The following is a 19208-nucleotide window of genomic DNA, read 5'->3' on the forward strand; positions in this document are numbered from 1 at the left end:
ATTCACCGTTAGGTAAAGAAAAATAATCATCAGTTGTAGCTGTAAACATTCCATCTTTTTCCTACTACATTGAAGTTTACTTTTCTCTCCCTCTCCCTCCATTCCATCCCCCCCATTTCTCTCTATCTTCCTCCTCTCCGCCCATTCCTTTCTTTTCCATTTCCCTCCCCAGGTGCTAATATCAGAGGGTTTGGGCCATTTCGCCCAGGACCCGTCCTTCATCGAGGTGACCAAAGCCGAGTTGGCCGACGCGTGCGACATGACCATCGAGGAGATGGAGCACGCGGCCAACAACATTCTCAACGGCAACCCCGCCACGCACGCAACATCCAGCGCCTCCTCCAGCTCCCAGCACAGCCCCAACGGCAACCTCCTCCCCTTCCACACAGCAGCAGCAGCAACGCACAGGGACCAAGTGGTCAGCGAAGGCGGGGAAGAAGCCGGCGGAAGCAGAGGCTCCATCCACGAGCCCTCCTCGCTGGAGGAGCGACAGGAGCTGCTCGCAGAGGGGAGCGGACGAGAAGAGGAGGAGGAGGAGGAGGAGGAGGAGGAGGAGGAGGAAGAGGTGGAAGAGGTGGAAGAGAGGGAGGAGGAGCAGCACAGAAGCTCGGTTGTGATTGGAGGAGCGCGGCAGAGGAACAGCAGGCTGTTAGAGGACGAGGATATGGAGTGTGTGACGAGTTTGTAGGAGTCGGACTGACAGGTTTGATTGGCCAACTGGCCCCTCTGACATCATCAGAGACTGACGCTCGTCAGTGCTGGGTAACAGCGCCATGGCTGGCTCTGTCTGTCCCCGCCCCTCACACACACACACACTGTCTGCCTCTCAGCCAGACGTAACCGCTCTGGACAATGGCGGCCAGTGACGCAACATTAAACACCTGGTTATGACTCTGTTGGTTTATAAGAGTTTGTATGTGTGTGAATGTTTGTAGTCAAGTATACCACACTATACTCTATACTATCTGAGTGTATGCTTGTGTGTGTGTGTTTGTGTGTGTGTGATCTATGATTTTCTCTATTTGTACGTGTGCGTGAGTGCGTGTGTTCTGCACACGTGTCTGAGTGTGTCTCTAAAGTGCCTCACAGTTTTATCATGTCCTCAAAGTGTGAAAAGGAAAGTGGAGACGAGCAAAAAAAAAAGAAAGGATGAAGGAAAGGTAGAAAAGAAACAACAGAAGCAGGAAGTCCTTTTAATGGGTTTACTGCAGATGATGTAGTGCGTTTATTGTTTTCATTTCCTATGCCTACTTTGGTGTTGTGTTATTGTTGTTTGTCTGGCCGCCATGAAGCCAGGTAGGGGACAGCAGGCCAGCTTGTGGGAGGGGGGGGTCAGTTAAGGATTTAGATCTGACCGCACACATTTGTGGTCAAAGGTCAACTCCTCCTTCTTGGTTCACTGATAATGAAGCGCTGTATTGAGTAAACGGGGGTGAGGAAAACCCTGTTTGATATCTCATTTCTCTTCCTCTTCCAAAGCTAAGGGACCTTGGAGCACAGCCCTGCCAGCCCGGGGGTGGGATGAAGGTGACATACCACCCCCAGCCAGGGGGGGAAGGATTTGAGGGATGGACCAAAAGCCACAACAGGGCTTCTGTAGGGGGCCATGGGCAGAGAGAGACACTCTCTGGCCTACAGGAAGCTTGCCAGCTCTGAAATCCGCTGGTCAGTGAGATGCCAGCGAGAGACAAAGTCTGTCACCTTGACCTGGCTTCGCCTCCTCTGCCGCTTTTCCTTGTTTGGTCACGCCCACTTCCTGCCCCAAACAGGAAATGGGAGGAGCATTTGGTGGCTAAGCAGAGACAGCGAGCCCCCTTTTCTGCCTCATACCTCGACGTTCCTCACTCCTCCCTCTCTCCTTCCTCCCTCTTCTTTGGTTATTCCACCATCCCTCTTCCTCCATCGCTGGATTTTTTGCTTTTTCAGCCCTCGGGAGGTGAGTGTGTCGAACAGGGCAACAGAGACGGAGGGTGGAGGAGAGAACGGGAGTGACCGATTGAAAAGAAAGCGGACTCTGGGCATGAATCTACAGAGAATCTGTCCGTCAATCAACCTCACTTCCTTCTCCGAGACCCTCCTCTTCCTTTCAGCGTGGAATCCTATTGGATTTGCTGCCACACACACACTCTCTCTACAGACCACGCCCACTATGTATTTAACAGTTCAATATTGTGCAAAACTGGCTAGCCATGACTATTTTGTTTTATATTCATGATGTTATTGGTTTAATTTATCCTTGATTTGTTTGCAAAATCGGGGTGCTGGTCTCATAAATGTATTTTTGCTCGATTTATTTTAGGAGAATTTTAAGAGGTTTTAAGTATCGAAGCAGGGCGTAGTGTTTGTGTGCGAGTGTATAACTATATCTGTGCGTGCAGGGTGTGTGTCTGCGTTTTAGTACAGGATGGACGTATGTATGTACGAATGTTTGAGATGGCGTGTGTATCTAAAAGAGGGGTCATTCTCTCTTATCAGTATGCACCTTTTACAGATTGTATCTATTTATTTATTTATTTTTCCCAGAAGAGAAAAAAACGTGTGAGGGTGTGAGTTTGTATGTGTGCGTGCCTGTGTCCGAGTGGTTACTTATGTATTCTAAAAAGCAGATTTTAAGCCTAGACAGTAAATTAAGGTAGCATTACAAGTATGGTATTGTGTGTGGGGGTGTGTGTGTGTATGTGTGTGTGTGAGTGTGTGATAATGGGCCTCCTTAACACAGGGTTACCATGGACAGGCATGCTTCCAAAGCTTTGTGATTTCTTTAGCACGGCTTTTACTTTTTAGCCAAGCTGCAGAGTCTGAAGCCACGCTCTCTTTGAAAATCTTGTCAGTGCGTAACTTTCCTTTATTTCTCTGTTTAGAGGTTATTAGGCGTAAAGGATTCCAGCGGGGTCCGAGTGACGGCTCAGTTTACAGCGGTGGTGAGTTTTCGGCATTGCAGCTTGGCCAGAAGGGAAGAAGCCTTTTGGCAATTGCTGCTTTTCTTCTTTATGGTGGACGGTCTCTCTGAATGGTAGAAGCACCAAAATCGCACTGCCACATGAATGAACTTGGGGGGGGGGGGGGGGTGACGCCCTGATCGCTCGGCTGTGACACACCATAATCACATGATTTACATCATTTAATCGTAGTTTAAACTCCAAATGAACTATTAGGGCTGGTGAACAGATGCTGCAAGACTTCTGAATCACATCTCTTTGTCTGAGGTCTGCTCATATCACAAAACATTATGATTTATTGTCATCGTGGAAATAAAACCGCTCCCTGTCTGTAATATAATTTGCTGGTAACACTAATTACTGAAAGAATATACTACAGACAGGTCGTTTACTGTCGATTGATAAGATGTGTAATTGTTTGATTACGTGAAAAATGATCGGGTTAGATCAGAAAAGTGTCCTGGAGATTTTTGTCCTTTCATTTTCTTCTTATGGCGTTAAGGTAGCATGCTGACAACTCTTCACTGACCTTTCTCTATTATAGTTTGTTTCTGGATTATAGTTTAGCTTCACTTGAGACGGTATGACCACAGGGCGCCACAGCCAGTTATGGACCTCAGCCTTCAGTACATCACACAGAGCATGGGTATCACCTTGGTGTTATATCTGTCAAACATTCCCAATGTCAGAATCACATCCTTGGTGCCGATTGTCACATTTATTAAACAACTTTATAGTATTTTGAAACTGAAATGATTCAGTTCAGCTCTCTAAAATGGGATGTAACAAGACAAAAAAAAAAAAAACATCATTGTTGTTACCGCCACAATTCAGATGCAAAGTCAACAGGACACTAGTGTTGAAAGTTAGAGCAGCGCTCACATGCAGATACACGTCAGTGGATGTAAGAACTTACATTCTATGATAAGCTTAGAGCATTGACAACAGTAGTTTTAATCTCAAACTCTCTTATTAGCTCTAAAGAAAGTCCAAATATGTCGCGATAGATTTTACCTCTAAACATCTCACTTTAAAAGACGTTGAATTCCTGCCCTGAGATTCTGTCACATTTCAACTTCTAGCCATTACTTTCACTTTAATTTCCCATTTAAGGTCCGACTGCTGAGCTCTCATTCCTGCGTGTTGAGCAGAGCAGCTTTGTGACAGGGAAGGGTATGCATGAACACACTGCCATACACTGCATCCTGTGCCAGTAAACAGACTTCTGACATTATTATGCAAACTAAATGTGAATGTTGAACATGTTTTCCAGTGGCAGTGCTATTGTTGTTTTATGGTTATGATCATACTGCAAACCCTGAAGAAGTCTGTGTTGACAAAGGAATACCCTCCCTGACATTTAGTCTGTTTCTTCCTTTGGCCCTCATCAAACATCTTCATTTCTTTCTTTCAGTTATTCTAAAAGCGCCTCATTTAAATAGTACTTATAAAGAAATAACTTGGTACCAGAAGCTAAGAGACGACTTAGCTACGAGTGGCTCACGCCAGTTTCTGTATAAGTTGCTTTTATTTCGTCTAAAAGTTAGTAAAGCAGATTTAGGTACGGTCGAGCATGTTAATGTGTGTGCAGGGAAGCATCGGGGTTCAGGGTTTCAACCTTAAAGTTAGTCTCACACTGTGTGCTCTGGTTTTTGTACCCACACTTTGTTGGATCAGCCCGGGTCAAGTTTATTGAACCCTGAATTTAAAAGACCAAATGAGCTCTCCTCCTGGTTATTTATGCTGATTTACTCGATAAACCTAATGTCTATCAGGTCTAAATCCTTAAGAATAAATATAAAGTAGTAGTTTTGGTATCCAAACTGCCACAAAGGAGCCAGCGAGTGTGTCTGCTTTCTACCAACCATTCTGTCAGCCCGTATAGATACAGCTGTGAATGTTACTGATAAGAAACCATGTAATGATTGACGAATTAATGAATCGAATCATTTAACCGACACAGAACCATTTTCAGACCGACCGAGCTGAAAAAGAAAATAGGATAAATGTTCAGTATCACCTCCAGCTTTGAGGAGCATTCAGAAACTACATTTAGTTCAAATCCTTTACTTTTGTGTTCCTAATCAACGTCCACGTACATATTACAGAGAGACATGCCCACTTAGAGTCACCCAGCCAATCAGAAGTGCCAACCCAGGCTGTGTTGTGTCTGTTTGAGGTTTAAAGGCTCTGTGGTTTCAAATGCTGGTGAGAGAGAGTCAGAGGCCTGTGGGGGGGCCCCCGTGTGGAGTGGAGCAGCATTGCAGTTATTATTTTACACATCGGTTAGAATGAACTCTTGAGTTGTTGTGTTGCAGTATATGGTACGCGTGGGTGTAATCCTGCATCCCACAAGATATGCAAAAACAATGCAATAACTATGACTGTGGGTACCCTGAAGAATCAGTATCATGATGATGTATTATTTTCAGTTTGTTACATTTGTAAGTGATCTCAGCGGGTTCCATGCCAGAGAAACCTAACATACTTGAAATCAGGTACATTGCAATGCAGTATAGTAAAGATGTATTTATTTATCCTTCTCGTGCCAGGCTGTTGGATCCGCAGTCTAAAATGTGTATTGAGACATCGAACATGAAATTGGTGTTTTTGGTTGCGGTTTAACATCCAGCCAGTGTAGCCCCAGGATTATTTTTTGATGATTCAGCAGCAAAAAAAAACACTAAATCCAACTCTCTGACTCAATATGAGTTTGACTGCATCCCTTCCTCTTGTGGATTCCCTTCTTTAGTCTTTAAATGGATTGAGCTGCGATTGGTATTGCATGAGGTTCACACGTTGGCATTAAGCGTGCCGGCTTTTGCAGTCGTTTTGTTTTGATCAGGTTAAGTATCATATCATACTTCATGACAGTAGCTATTTCTATTTAGTGTAAATATGATTAAAGTCAGTATTTCTTCTCCAGATAAACATTTGACGGCGGACAGCAGTGGAGGCTGTTTGGAAGGTGATTTTGCATATCTTGTGTCTTACGGGCTCCGAGTACATTTTCAGATTCTTCACCCAGAGGAGGACGGAGCTCGTGTTTTACTCCCCAATTTAGACAGGTGTCACTACTTATGTTGCCATCGTCTCTGTCTTCAACTTCTATCTTTTCCTCGTCTGACATTTGGAAGATGGACCAGTGGGAACATATTGTATGAAATGGACCAAATTAATAATTAGTAGTTTTTACAAAACACATAGGTGGATTGAAGTCAAAGCTAGGGACAGACAAACATACACTTGATTGCTTATATGCTATATTCAGGCACAAAGTGGAAAATATACATGGAAACGTCAATTTTAAATCCACAGGTTAAACTGCAGCCAGAGTTGTAGTCGAGACCACTTAAACCGAGACCAGGTCATGATCAAGACCAGAGAGTATCGAGACTGAGGCAAGACCAAGACCGGAACAGTGAGAGTCCACACCGCATGACACACTTACAATAAAGATGTGGAACTACCAATTCCATCGCACACACTAATTCTGTTATATAGTGGATACTACATTTCCCATAATTCAACAAACAATATTTCTTCTATAGACCCTTCCTGCCCTCATCTTTTAAACTCAATGGCTTCTAAAGCAAATAGCAGATGGTGGTGAGACAGTTCTAGAAATTTATAAAAAATACATTTTAAATGATAAGTGTCATTTTAAAGCCACAGTTAAATTGACATAAACCAGCACAGTGTAACATGGGGAAGTATGCTGATTTCTTGCATACCAACGGCAAAAACACACCATAAAGATCATGTAGTTATGTTGTATGCGGGTAGTGTGTTATATGGAAAGGGAACACAGCAGGAGTGTCTATTGTGTCCACCCTGCCAGTAATAGTCCTTTTTAACAGCTGACATTTTGCCCAAAAAGCACAAGTGCAACTGTTAACCTTAATCACGGCTTATTTTCATATTGGCGTGCCAGTAAAGCAGCGTGCACCACCACTAAATGGAATGTAGCCATTACTAATGATAGTAGTTACACTTGTTTATTGTGTGTGTGTGTGTGTGTGTGTGTTTACCTGTGGTCTCTGCCTCACTGCTAGTAGCCAGTTTATCAGGCTGCTAATCAGGCTGATAAGCTGCAGCTGTGTTGCCATGAAGGGCGCAGTTCAAATGTAAGCCACTTTCCTCGAGTGAAAGCAAAGATGGGGGGGGAATCAAAGGCCTGCGGGTTCCGCTGGATGGAAGACAATCTGTTGACGACAATGGGAAGCAGTGGGTGTTTGGTCTGAATAACAATGTTGGGTGGGGAGAGTATCTTTTTTGGGGGATTGTTGAAGGTTTTATTTCATCATGTTTGGATTTCTGGGTGGTCTCAGTTCATACATGGTGAACTATATCTCCTAGTAAAGGTATACGTGCATGGGTTTCTCTCTCTAGGGATATAAAGTATTGGTCCTATGTGAATGATATCTTTTGTCTCACCACTAGCCAATGATTGTATATTTTTATACACCATATACCATATAATAGCAAGAAATATATCAATATGTAATATTTAATCACCAGAATGTTAGAGGAAGGAAAAAGGCAGGACATTTATTTAGGAATGTTGTGAAATATGAGAATGTGTTCTAGAATCCTACTGACTGAGGGTCAGTCCCACTTTATTGACTTGTATGTTTGACCAAAAGGAATCAGCAGGGAATAATGTAGTTATATTTACTGAAGATGGAACATTGTATGTTTCAGCTGACGGCATATACACAACAGCCGTTTAGGTCTTTTCACCAACCGGCTCGGATGATTCCCAGACGATGTGGCTCCTCAAGTCCATCCCAATACGGCTACATTTATACCCCGTTAGCTGCATAACACAAATAACCAAATGACATAACTAACTGCAGCGGAGATGTCTGGAAATGCATCCATTACCAGTGACTGCAGAAGTAAGAGCTCAGCTTTTAACGACAGTACGGTACCGAAGTGAATGCATTTCACGAGCCAAATTAAGCAATTTGGGAGAGATCTGAAATCGAGCATGCGTTTAGCTTTTGTTTCATTTTTCGTGAAGTAAGCTGAAAGACATTGAACTACCAGCAACCTGTCGGACATTTTCCTACTGTAGCACCAAGAGACCTGTCTCACCTTCACTAGTCCTACGTCAGCCACACACACACACACACACATACACACACTGCATTATTGAAGCTGTTAAAGACATCAAACCAAAAAAATACCGCCTATCAAGCACTAGATATCTCTATGCTTTGAGCCATGAAAATCATGTAGCTTCTATTTGTTTTCTTCCAAGAAAGGAGTAGAGGACTTGAAGTATGTGTGTGTGCAGAGGAATCCTCACTGAAGGAAGGGGGGGAGGAACCAAATGATTGTGTGGGTTTAGCAGCAATGAAAAAGAAAGATATAAGTCTGGTAAAGAACAGTTTATCCAATTTTATTTTTAATGGCAGATTTGATCTAAAAATGTGGAATTTATTTATCTATTTTTGTGTTTGTGTGGAAGAGCTGCTGTACATGACCGAGTACAATCCAAGCTGCTCAGTATTAAGAAAAGATGTCATCCTCACACGCTTCAACAAAAATAGTATTCTACACATGGCCATTTGAAACGTGTAAGAGCTGTGTGTTTATCCTAAACTACACACAGATATGTGCTACGTATCACTTTATCAGAGGGAGTGAGGCCTCCTGTCGTGGTCACTCAGATCTCACGTGGATCAGATGCACGTTATATTTTCTTGTAAACGGAAGTGTTCGTTGATCATTGTTTGATCCTGACAAATATTTTAAGAGGACTATTTTTGAATTTTCCTTTTTTTTCTTCTTGGTAAGAATCAGCATAGCCTGTTTGTAGAAGTTTAATTCATTATAATTAGAATATGATTTCCCTTTTCTGGAGAAACAGTACGGATGTTACTTTGACATCAGCGCTGATGGATGCTTTGGGAAGTGGAACAGAGAGCAAAAGAGGGAATATATTATGAGATTCAAGTTTATATTGCAAGTATCTTCTATTTTAGATATTATATATAGAACAGCTATGTCTAAATTATATTATATGAAATGATAGTTTGGAGCTGGACTTTGCAGAGGATCAAAACAAATCTGGTTCTTTGAGGGGGGAAATGCCCAGATCAGGTTGGGAGGGGGGCCATACTGTTAAAACTCTACACGCGCTGAATGTTTCCACTAGGTTTACACACGTGTGTGTGATTTGTAGTCTTTGTCTGTGTGTTGCCAGTGCAGGAGTTTAGGGAGGAACAAGAGTAGATGCAATGTGATTACAATACCTACACCTGGCGGATTAAAACCTTGAAAGAATCTTAACTCTAGATATGTTTGTTGCACTGGCTCATACTGTAGTAGTAACACTCAAACGCTCATAGACGCATGTTGAGTCTTCACCAATCAGTCATGGGACAATTGGATTTCTTCACTCGTGAGTGTGGTGATGAATTGTGTGAAAACACAATTGATTTACTTCCTTTTCCCTCGGCTGCTGAGCCCTAGAAATGAACCAAATAGATATGTGCTTGCGTAATAGATTTAGAAATGACATAAAGGATCGTAGAGGTAGTAGCAGCACCCGTGTGAGAACATTTAGGACGACTGTTAGTATTGGAAGGACCTTGAAAGCCTTGGTGTTTATCACTCATTCCTTCTCTTATCGTTATTCAAATCAATAATAAATCATAAGAGATTCCTATTTGCACATATTAGAATGTCTGAGTCTGACACGGCGACTGCTCTCTGTGTTTCACTTTAGTGGAGAACGCTGCACCCACAGCGTTGTCGGTTGAGGAGAGGAGTTTTCTGTAGCAGCTAGTGTTTCTAACAGCGGACTCTCTCCGCTCTAGAGGCGTGGCAGCAGCTTTACGACGCTCACTTTCTGCGAGTGGTTCTGGTGGTGGAGCAGCTCAGTGGAACCACGAATGTCTGTGCCTCCCTGCATCTGCTAATTCTCTCTAGTTTTAATGATAAGACTTAACGTTGCACCACCAATGATGATGATTTCATCCCTTGAATGTAGAACGCGGTGACGCTCATACCGGTGTGCTCGCATATCTTTGAGATGAGGGTTAGGCTACTGGTTTATGTTTAGATATTTTCATCTTTTTTTTTGTAGCAGCTATCTCAGTTTTGGCCACAATAGTCACACAAAAAAACAAACACATTTTCCCTCTTTGTCGGCACATAGGATCTCTACAAACGTTTTGCTAAGAAAGTCACACTTCACCACAAAAAGTTAGAAACAAACAGGTACTGTGTGCCTGTGTGTAAATGCAGCTTTAATGAATGAGTTGGCCCATCTGAGAGCAGTCTCGTGTACGTCATCAGTGTTTTCTTCCGTTAGTTATCTGTTGCTGGTGTGGAAACGCCTCTTTAACAGCATGCAGGCGTGATTCCTTTTTCTTTTGTTTTTACCGAGGCAGTCTGATCTCGGCCTTTAGCCATCCTGATGATTCAACGGCAGAGATGCACAGATCCATATTGAGTAGTTTTGAATGTTCCTTATTTACTGGGTAAATGCCATGGCTGTGTGGCTCTGTTCTCCACTGGTCAGTAGTGTCTTATGATCTTCTTCGTAGTCTTCTTCACTACTCATGCAAAGTGTTAAAGGGCCTTTGACGGGATTGAGCTGTTTGTTTTCTGTCTGTTATTTTGTATGGAGAGAGGCGTTCACACGGAGACCAATCTGTCGTAATATTAGTAGTGACACTACTGCTAAATGTAGTATTTAATAACAGCACTATTTATGGTCAAAAGATGAAATAGAGTGTGTTATTGTACTTGCGGTAGCTTTGGAGGCAGGTGGTCATTTTGTAACTGTTCATTAACATAAGCCACTCCCCCTCAACTGCGAGGGATTTCATTGGTTCTGAGGTTGCTAAGTGACACTGGCCCAACATCATTTGGTTACCGTTTGTCTCCCTAGTGACACTCCCTTTTTTCTTTCTTCTTCTTCTCCTCTTCTTTCTTTTTTCTAAAGGAGAGTTCTTTTATTTTTTTTTTCGTTCATTCACTTCATTTTACATTTTAGAAAGGGAAAGAATACAAATGAAATGAATCAGAATATTAATTCAATCACTTTTTCTACTCCTATTTTCAATAAAAAGTGAAACGAAAAACCAAACAAAAAGTTGATTTGTAAATAAGTAATGTACAGTTTGTATCTGTAACTTGTCAGTCTGTCATTGGTGACAGAGTCTGTCTTGCTTATAACGCACGCTACCAGTAAATAAAAAAAGGAAAAAGTATATTTAGACTGTATGGTCCCTTGAAAGCAAGTTTTAAATTAATATCTGATGTATATTCCTGTAACATTGCATTTTTATCTGAGGAATGATGTTATTAAAAAATTGCAAATAAATTGCATTTCCTAGAGCTGTGTTTTTCCACTTCCTTTTACATTTGTATTTCAGGTCTGTTTCATCATCCTCAACTATCACGGTACTACAACCTGCCATTACATATTTAGTTAATAATTGATCCACACAGGAGTTAAAGAATGAAAGATTTATCACAACTCAAATAACTGTCTTCTGCACCATCAGTGTATATAAATCCAGCCGTCTGCAACACTGTTATTCTGCTCACAGTTGAATATGACGTATGCAAAGTAGGGTGCAGAATTTAAAGAAAAAGGTGACAAAGTAGGAGCCTAAAACTAAGCAAGGACACTAGTGTTGGTAAAATGCACTAGTTTGGTAACTCTATGCCATGAAGAACTCAAAGCAGATACTTTACTGTCCACTTACTGCTACTGAATACTCTATAATAAACTATGAACCTGAATTGTTGTGTGAAAATGAACGTTTATTTTGGTAGGGGTATGAATCATGACTACGTCCTGCTCCGTGTCCACCATTACGTTTCAGGTTGATGAGTTGCCAGGTGTCTCTTCAGATTCCCCTGCTGGGAGAACTCTCTCTCACAGTTCGGACACTTAAACGGTTTCTCCCCGTTGTGGCTGAGCGTGTGTCTCTTCAGGCAGTTCAGTGTGAGGAAGCGCTTCGGACACTCCGAGCACAGGTACGGACGCTCCCCCGTGTGGGAGCGCGTGTGGACGTTCAGGTGGCTCTTGCTGGAGAAGCCCTTCCCACAGTGCGTGCAGGTGTACGGCATCTCGCCCGTGTGGGAGCGAGTGTGCAGCAGCAGCTCCCCGGAGGACAAAAAGGACTTCCCGCACATGGTGCACAAGTAGTTCTTCTCCCCTTTGTGCATCTGCATGTGTCTCGTAATTCCCGCTTTGCTGAAGCTTTTCCCGCAGATGGTGCACAGGTTGGTGGGGCCTTCGTGCAGGCGCTCGTGCTGCTTCAGCGAATACCTGCACAGGAACCCCTTGTCGCACTGGCTGCAGACAAATATCCGTCCTCTCTTGTGGAGCCGCTGGTGCTGGTAATAACCGGAGGGGCTGGTGAATCCCTTCTCACATTGGGTGCAGCAGTACGTGAAGCTGTGAAGCTTCATGTGAGCCTTCAGCTGATTGGGAAGTTCAAAAACCTTTTCACACTTCAGGCATTTAGTTTCTTCCTCTGAGAAGTTTTTGTCGACGGGTCGCGTGCTCAGAAACCTTTTGTCTTCCCCCGTGGGCTCTTTCCGTCTACGTTGTTCCTTGTTTTCCAGGTTGTCCTTCTGCTTACGTTCCCGCTTTTTTTCAACACCGCCTTTTTGTTTGCGTTTCCTCTTTTGCTCTACGTTGCCTTCGAGTTTCTTCTTTTCCCCGTTCAGGTCTTTAGTTTTCTGCCGAGTCGTTGCTCTGGCTTTCGTCACGGGTAGTTTTTTCTCACAGGGAGCTCTTGCGTGGTGCTCACTCTGGATGTGCTCTTGGACCTTCCTCTTGATGCGGTGAGTGAATGAACACTGAGGGCAGATGAATAAACGCGACAGAGGACCTGGAAGCATGAAAAACAGGAAGTTAATACAATAAGATTTTGGATCTATTCTGGTATGCTACTGCAACAGATTTGGTCTAACCTGATTCCCTTTTCGGCAACCAATCATCTGCGGTGACGTCGGCGCTTTGACTGGAGTCTCCTTCTAAATCGTCCACTGCCAGGGTCTCTTCCTCATTGTCATAATCATCGTCTTCACTGAACGGCTCAGTGAACCTCTCCATTCCGGTTTGAGCAGGTAGGGCCAGAGTGGACAAAAGGATATCTTCCTCGCTGCTGGAAGGAGCTGAAGGAGACCACGACATTTTACACATTAGAGTCTCATGTTGCGATAGGAACTACATTTCTGTTATAAATCTGAAAGAATGTATAACTGTTGTCAAAGAACAGCCAGTAGGAAGAAAACAAACAAGAAAAAAAAAAAACAGTCTTTTCAGACCTTGATCTTTTAAACAGATGGAAATTACATACAAGACTTTCTTCCTTTTGTTTTGTTTCTGTTCAACTTACCGGTGCTCAGACTCCCCAACTGTCTGTGATGAAGCAGCAGACTCTTCAGGCCAAACGGTTCAGACAGATTCTGTCCAAATTCTTCTGACACAGATGTCGTTTCAGTGAGCCAGGCTGCTGTCTGAGACACAGAGATGCAGTTTGGAAAGTGAAGCAATACTCACACTGTATACTTACATACTTCAAAGCACAAAAGAAAATAACAGTTGCATGTAGTGCACACACATTTAACAGTGAAAAACAAGAGCACCTGTTGCAGGTCTGGTGTGGGCAGCAGCTGCTCCAGTCTGGACAGGAACTCAGACACCAGCTGCTGCAGTCGTTGGTCATAGTTCGAGCCGTAGTTTGTGGGGAAAACCTCCTACAGAAACAGCCAACACATCACGTCCTTAAAAAGCTGATTCAACATTGAATCTTTAAGACATATGTATGTCTCACAGATAGACTCACTTGGAAGAAGAACTCCTTTTCAAAAGGAACATTCAAGAGGTTCTGAACCAGGCCGGCAAAGTTGATGTAAGAGGTCTTCAGTATATCACCACTGGCCTGTCAAGACATGGACAATGAGAATGTTACACCAGTAATGGTATTACAGATAATAAAGAAATACAATTTCCTTTAAAAACCCACCATCTGATCAGTGGCGCTCAGTTCAGCGCTGCAGGCGTGGATTTTATCCAGGTGGCTCTGGATGGTCTGCAAGTTGGCGACGCCGTCACCACGACACAGCTCCAGAACCAGCTGCAACGAGGCAAAAGTAGAGGACGGTAGCTCCAAAGAGCACGACACAGCAGGAGAAAAGATTGATGAAACACACATGTAATAATCACAAGATGCATACTAACATTAGAACTAAGACCATTACAAAACAAAGTCATCAATACATGAGTAGAAAGGGGAATAATTATCCACTTGTCATGATTTTCCTCCACTAAAATGTCCAATGTGTCCCTTAGAGCCACTGAGGGACACAGTGACAGGGAAGGCTAAAGACAACACCATCTTGGCATCACTGACATTCTGATTTATTCATCTTGACAAAGAGAGTCCTCACCCTCGTTCTCAGGCCCAGGATGAGCTGAGCTCTCTGACTGGGACTCAGGAGCTCTGGGACGATCTCTGTAGCCAAACTGATGAAGTCCACCAGCTTGTCGTACTGCATCACGCTGTGCTGCTGGACTACTTGCCATATGAAGGCAGACATGAGTCGCACTGGCGGGACGAGCAGACGGATGGAGGCCGGAGGAAGAGGGGAACCTGCAGAGGACATTTGAGATAAGCGAATTAATGAATAAAGTAAAAGAGGCTCGAATAACTATTTACAAAGCGACGCAACTCTTCAGAGGATTAGCAACGTTAGTTTAAGATTGTAAACTGTATTTTTTTTTGTAAAATGTCTGTCTGCCCATACTAGCAGATAACTAGATGAATAATTACCCAAACCTTTGCTTTTCCACGCCATCTCTTCGTTTAAAAACATCTAAACAACGAACAAAATATCATCGCTTGCATTCATCCGGCACACCGTGGAGGCATACTTATAACTTCCGGGTTAACCGGATGTTATGAACTGTCTTGCCTAGTGCGCTTTCCTTCAAAATAAAAGCAAGCTGTGGCGTTTAATTATATTATATAAAGCGAAGACGTCGATGTAACGCAGACATATGCGAAAATATAGAAAGAAATAGAGGAGGCAAATCATCTATGTATCACATACATATGCTACATCCACAACACACAGGTGGTTGCGTGTGCATACTAGGAGAAAGCACCTTCTGCCAGTAGGACATTTGTCACTCGTTGTGGTGTCGTGACTCTTTTACCCTTTAGTTCAGAGGTCTTCAACAGGGGGTCCGCGAAATTTTTTGGTTGATTAGAAAAAAAATGAATTAATGTTTCTCTAAACATTAATCTGTCCATTATTTTAATAGTTCAGTATTGTATGAAAGTGGCACTAATAGGCCATCACTCATTTTTCGTTTCCACGTTTAAAATGAAAACATCAATTTGAATAGCTTGTTTGCATGATTATCATGCAATTGACTGACAATGTTGATGTTGGCATTGGTATCAGCTGACAAGGTATGTTTATAAATGGCTATAAAATGGTTTAAAATAAAAACATGAATATATGAACCTGTGTATTATTTGAATAGCTTAGTATTAAATGCACAATAAAGAGGTATAGACGGTACTAGGCCCATTTAATATAAAACACAATTTTATACAATATATATAGTCGGGGGTCCCTGCTCCATCTCTCTATCAGTTTGGGGGTCCTTGGCCTGAAAAACGTTGAAGACCCCTGCTTTAGTTTATTCATTTGAACAATGTAAAATAACCTTTTTTTTCCCCGGAGGACATTTTCACATGTCACAGTAGGAAAAGCAAAGGTCTGAATTCAGCTGTACTTCAGTTTCAGGGAGTTGGTATGCTGGTTTACTGTCTTACTGCAACCAACCACCGTTAATGTTAACACCTGCTAGCCTGATGTTTACAAATCAATATATTCAAGCAAAACTATACATGTCTGACAAATAAATTACAAAGATTTGAGTAGGCATTATGTAACTAATCGATTTTAAACACTGCAATGTAACTACAAATCACTGATAATACACTTTTCATTACTTCCACAGCTATCTTTACTAAAACGATATACTCATGTGCATCCATTCAGTTTGAAGTAAATGCAACTTTAAGCATTACGCTTTCATGACAAAAGAACATAGTAAATAAAAAACAAAAGTACCAATGAAATAAAACACGTGCATTCTGTCATAACACGCATTTATTTGTAAAAATACACTTTATTACACACACTTTATTATACGCATGAACTAGCAAACTGTTCCCTTCAGGTCAATCAGGGGACCTGTTTCTATATCCAGGAGCAGGTTGGATCATCTGATCACGGGTAAAGGCGTGAGACACGACGGTAACACCCATTTTTTACAATCTCAGTCAGCGCGGGCGGCAGCTGGTGACTACTCACTGTAACTGTACGTGTCGGCTCAGGTATCAGGCGGAAATCAGCAGCTGCTCGTCATTACTAACCTGTCGGTCTTTGCTTTTGCTTGCGGTAACTCGTTTTGTAGACATTTAAAAGCTCATTTGTGCGCCAACTTGGATAACACGCTTGGATAATTGTCACCATGGGAGGACGCAGAGGCGCACCTGGTTCTGGCGACGACTACTCCTTCGTCAGCCCAGTTGTCAAGTACCTGGTGTTCTTGTTTAATTTTATATTTTGGGTGAGTGTTTCCTATTTTTTTGTCAAACCCAGCGTGTAACAAAGACCGTGGTCCCCTTTATTTACTCTTCTCTGTGCGCAGGTTAATCATCATGTTTCTCGGCTAATCAGATTTGGTAGCTGAAGTTAAACTCTCTTAAACTCTGCTGACAGTTGCAGCATCCACTGCTTTATTTGAGGTAGTTGTTCATTTACTTCTGCGTTTTACGAAAAGTGAAACAGTGTCAGGGAAAGAGGAGAAGGGAAGTTAATATATAGAGCTGACACACACACACACACACACACACACACACAAGTTGTATTCTTGTTTTTTAAATCAGAAGTGTATTGTGGCTTCTTAGAATTTTAGGGGATTTTGAGCTCAGAACCTGCTTGAGGTGAACATGTTGTTATCTCAACAACAATGTTTAAAACACCTTTCCTCAGTCATCAAAACTGCTGTGATTTCATTTGAGGCTCGGTCCTTTCAAGACTTACTCAGTTGCCAAGGAACAGAAGCCTTCATTGATTCATATGCTGATAGGCCGTGCACAAGTGGGTCCCCACTTCTGGTTGACTGGTGGAAAAATACTGGTGTAGCAGATTTCACACTAAGTGAGATGTTGCATTTGATCCGTTTCAAAGAAGCTTTGCAGAACACAGCAGGGTGACTGTATCATAAACTGTAGACCATCTGACTATGGGGTTGTGTCTCCCACATGGGATGTTAATAATTGTACGACTTAATCCTTTAAAAAGTCAAGAATTCAGTTGAAATTCTAAATAAAGCTCGGCAGTGGATTGTTAACAAACCAAAGTTCACAGCAGTGTCAGGAGCTCAGGGACTGTAACATAAGGAGATTTCTGTTGCAGATTAATCTTGTTGTTGAGTTTAGACTTTTTTGTTGCTGGTTGAGCAAAAATGCTGTAGCAAATTACAAATAGTGAGAACTAAAACAGTTCAAACATAATATCTATTGAGAACATGAACAAACAAGAAGTTTTCAGGAGTGCTTCTCTACGTGCTGAAACCTCATAAAGTACTGCAGAGCTTCTCTTTATCCATTTCCTTCTACATTTTCAACAGTGTCTCTCAAACACACCTGTATGACTGTGTCAGCTGTGTTCGTGACTTCTGGCCGTGCGCAGACAGGATGAGGCTTTGTAAAAACTTGAAGCTCTTGGAACGTGGAATGTGTTGTTATTATTTCTGTTGCCTCAGGCTCTGTAGATGACACACCAAAGATAACTGCAAATGCCCGGTTCTTTTCTTGTCTGAAAATGTCATGGAGTGTTCAGCGTTTGTTATAAACCATGTAATTATCTGTTTGGTGAGTTGGTAGAATTAACCAGGTGAGTGAATCCGTTTTGTAACAAAAAATAGCCATTTAGTGGCCACTTAGTTTGAGCATAACATTTAAAAAAAACACTTTATGAACATGTATTCAGCTAATACAACAACAAAATACACTAAGCCTGGATGTATCTGGAGCAGATGCATCTAGCGTTGCCCTCCCCGCCCCAAGAAGGTTCAGTGTGGTAACTGGATCCATTTCATACAGGGAGGGAAGAGTGTTTGTGAGGGCTCCCTATTATTCTATTGGGACTGAGAGAGGAGCGCTGAGTGAAAGGCTCTTTGTATTTTAGGAAAAGGTACAGATTGCTGCCAGGTCGATTTAGTCAAATGGTAGCGGAGTGGATGGCAGAATCTACATTTCTAAGGAAAATGTCTCGGCCCTCTAGTTAAACACTGATACCACTTGGAGCACTGATGCTACTAAAAAAAGCATACAGTGTAGAGTGTATTTTTTTGGAAAATTAGCTTTTATTCTACCAGTACAGCCATGTCTTTATGACTCATATATAGGCTACCTGGTGAGTGGTGCCACTCCTCGGACAAGTATAGACATAGCTATGGTGCCGTGTAGTTTCTCCTTATTATAATAATATTATAATTTTTTTTAAGATGCAAAGAAGTGTAAAGATTTTTCTTTCTGTTCTTAGGTAATCTCCCTGGTGATGGTGGCCATCGGCGTGTACGCCCGCATGATGAAACATGCAGGTAAATGATCCTTCAGTGATGGAGCATTCAGTCTTTCCTCATGTTTATAGTGAGACGGTGGGAGGATTGCGTTTCAGGACACTGCTTTTGCCTTTTGTCTTTGTGCTTCCGCTGCTTTCACTAAACAACACAGTAAACAGCATCGACATCTGTGTTGTTCAGAGAATTAAATGCAGCAAATGAAATGTATTTCTAGCATTATGGATGCTGGCAGAGCTAGAGAAAGATGCTTGAAAGCACACCTCCATAAATGTTCCCTGTTAGAGAGGAATAATTCTGTTTAGAAGTAAAAGAGAGTTGCTCTCTCACATCAGTCTTTACACCCCTCTTCTCTTCCTCTTTTCAGAGGCAGCTCTTGCAAGTCTGGCAGTGGACCCCGCTATAATGCTGATGGTCGTGGGGATCCTCATGTTCATCATCACCTTCTGTGGCTGCGTGGGCTCCCTGCGAGAAAACATCTGCCTTCTGCAGACAGTAAATCAGGATTTCTTTTTTTTTTTTATTAACTGACATGCTTCAATGTATCCTCTAAAGATTATGTTTTTATAAAGAGAGAGAGAGAGAGAGAGAGAGAGAGAGAGAGAGAGAGAGAGAGA

The 19208-nt window shown here is 42.4% G+C and overlaps 3 protein-coding genes across 9 annotated transcripts in view; 2 read left to right on the plus strand and 1 right to left on the minus strand.

The window, feature by feature from the left end:
• cacna1c (calcium channel, voltage-dependent, L type, alpha 1C subunit) overlaps positions 1-11297 on the plus strand; it is a 170093-nt gene extending 158796 nt beyond the window's left edge. For all 6 annotated transcript variants that reach the window (XM_031859298.1, XM_031859304.1, XM_031859302.1 and 3 more), the window contains one exon: positions 173-11297. In XM_031859298.1, the coding sequence (XP_031715158.1) occupies positions 173-688 (516 nt within the window). In that variant the 3' untranslated portion in view covers positions 689-11297. The remainder of the gene's footprint in view (positions 1-172) is intronic.
• LOC116390058 (zinc finger protein 2-like) lies at positions 10913-14849 on the minus strand. 2 transcript variants are annotated; one of them, XM_031859307.1, is made up of 8 exons: positions 14762-14849; positions 14373-14575; positions 13949-14059; positions 13769-13864; positions 13569-13679; positions 13319-13439; positions 12891-13094; positions 10913-12808 (listed from the first exon to the last, which is right to left on the minus strand). In XM_031859307.1, the coding sequence occupies exons 1-8, from the start codon at positions 14796-14798 to the stop codon at positions 11781-11783; spliced, it is 1911 nt and encodes a 636-aa protein (XP_031715167.1). In that variant the 5' UTR covers positions 14799-14849; the 3' UTR covers positions 10913-11780. The 2 variants fall into 2 exon arrangements, with proteins under 2 accessions (XP_031715167.1, XP_031715166.1); XM_031859306.1 differs by having other exon boundaries at positions 14756-14842.
• Positions 14850-16247: 1398 nt separating this feature from the next.
• Positions 16248-19208, plus strand: part of tspan33a (tetraspanin 33a) — a 7739-nt gene continuing 4778 nt past the window's right edge. The window contains exons 1-3 of the mRNA XM_031858770.1: positions 16248-16572; positions 18555-18612; positions 18959-19086. Of these exons, the coding sequence (XP_031714630.1) occupies positions 16474-16572; positions 18555-18612; positions 18959-19086 (285 nt within the window). The 5' untranslated portion in view covers positions 16248-16473. The remainder of the gene's footprint in view (positions 16573-18554; positions 18613-18958; positions 19087-19208) is intronic.

The sequence above is a fragment of the Anarrhichthys ocellatus genome, unplaced genomic scaffold (assembly GCF_004355925.1).
Source record: "Anarrhichthys ocellatus isolate YVR2014 unplaced genomic scaffold, GSC_Weel_1.0 scaffold21, whole genome shotgun sequence".
NCBI lineage: Eukaryota > Metazoa > Chordata > Actinopteri > Perciformes > Anarhichadidae > Anarrhichthys > Anarrhichthys ocellatus.

Bases quoted from the DNA above. Each gene is read 5' to 3' on its own strand.
- LOC116390058 (XM_031859306.1), bottom strand. From the start codon at position 14,798: ATGTTTTTAAACGAAGAGATGGCGTGGAAAAGCAAAGGTTTGG. The intron at 13,865-13,948 runs GTGGGTTTTTAA...ATGTCTTGACAG, and splicing joins TGAGCGCCACTGATCAGATG to GCCAGTGGTGATATACTGAA. The intron at 12,809-12,890 runs GTTAGACCAAAT...TCATGCTTCCAG, and splicing joins GTTGCCGAAAAGGGAATCAG to GTCCTCTGTCGCGTTTATTC.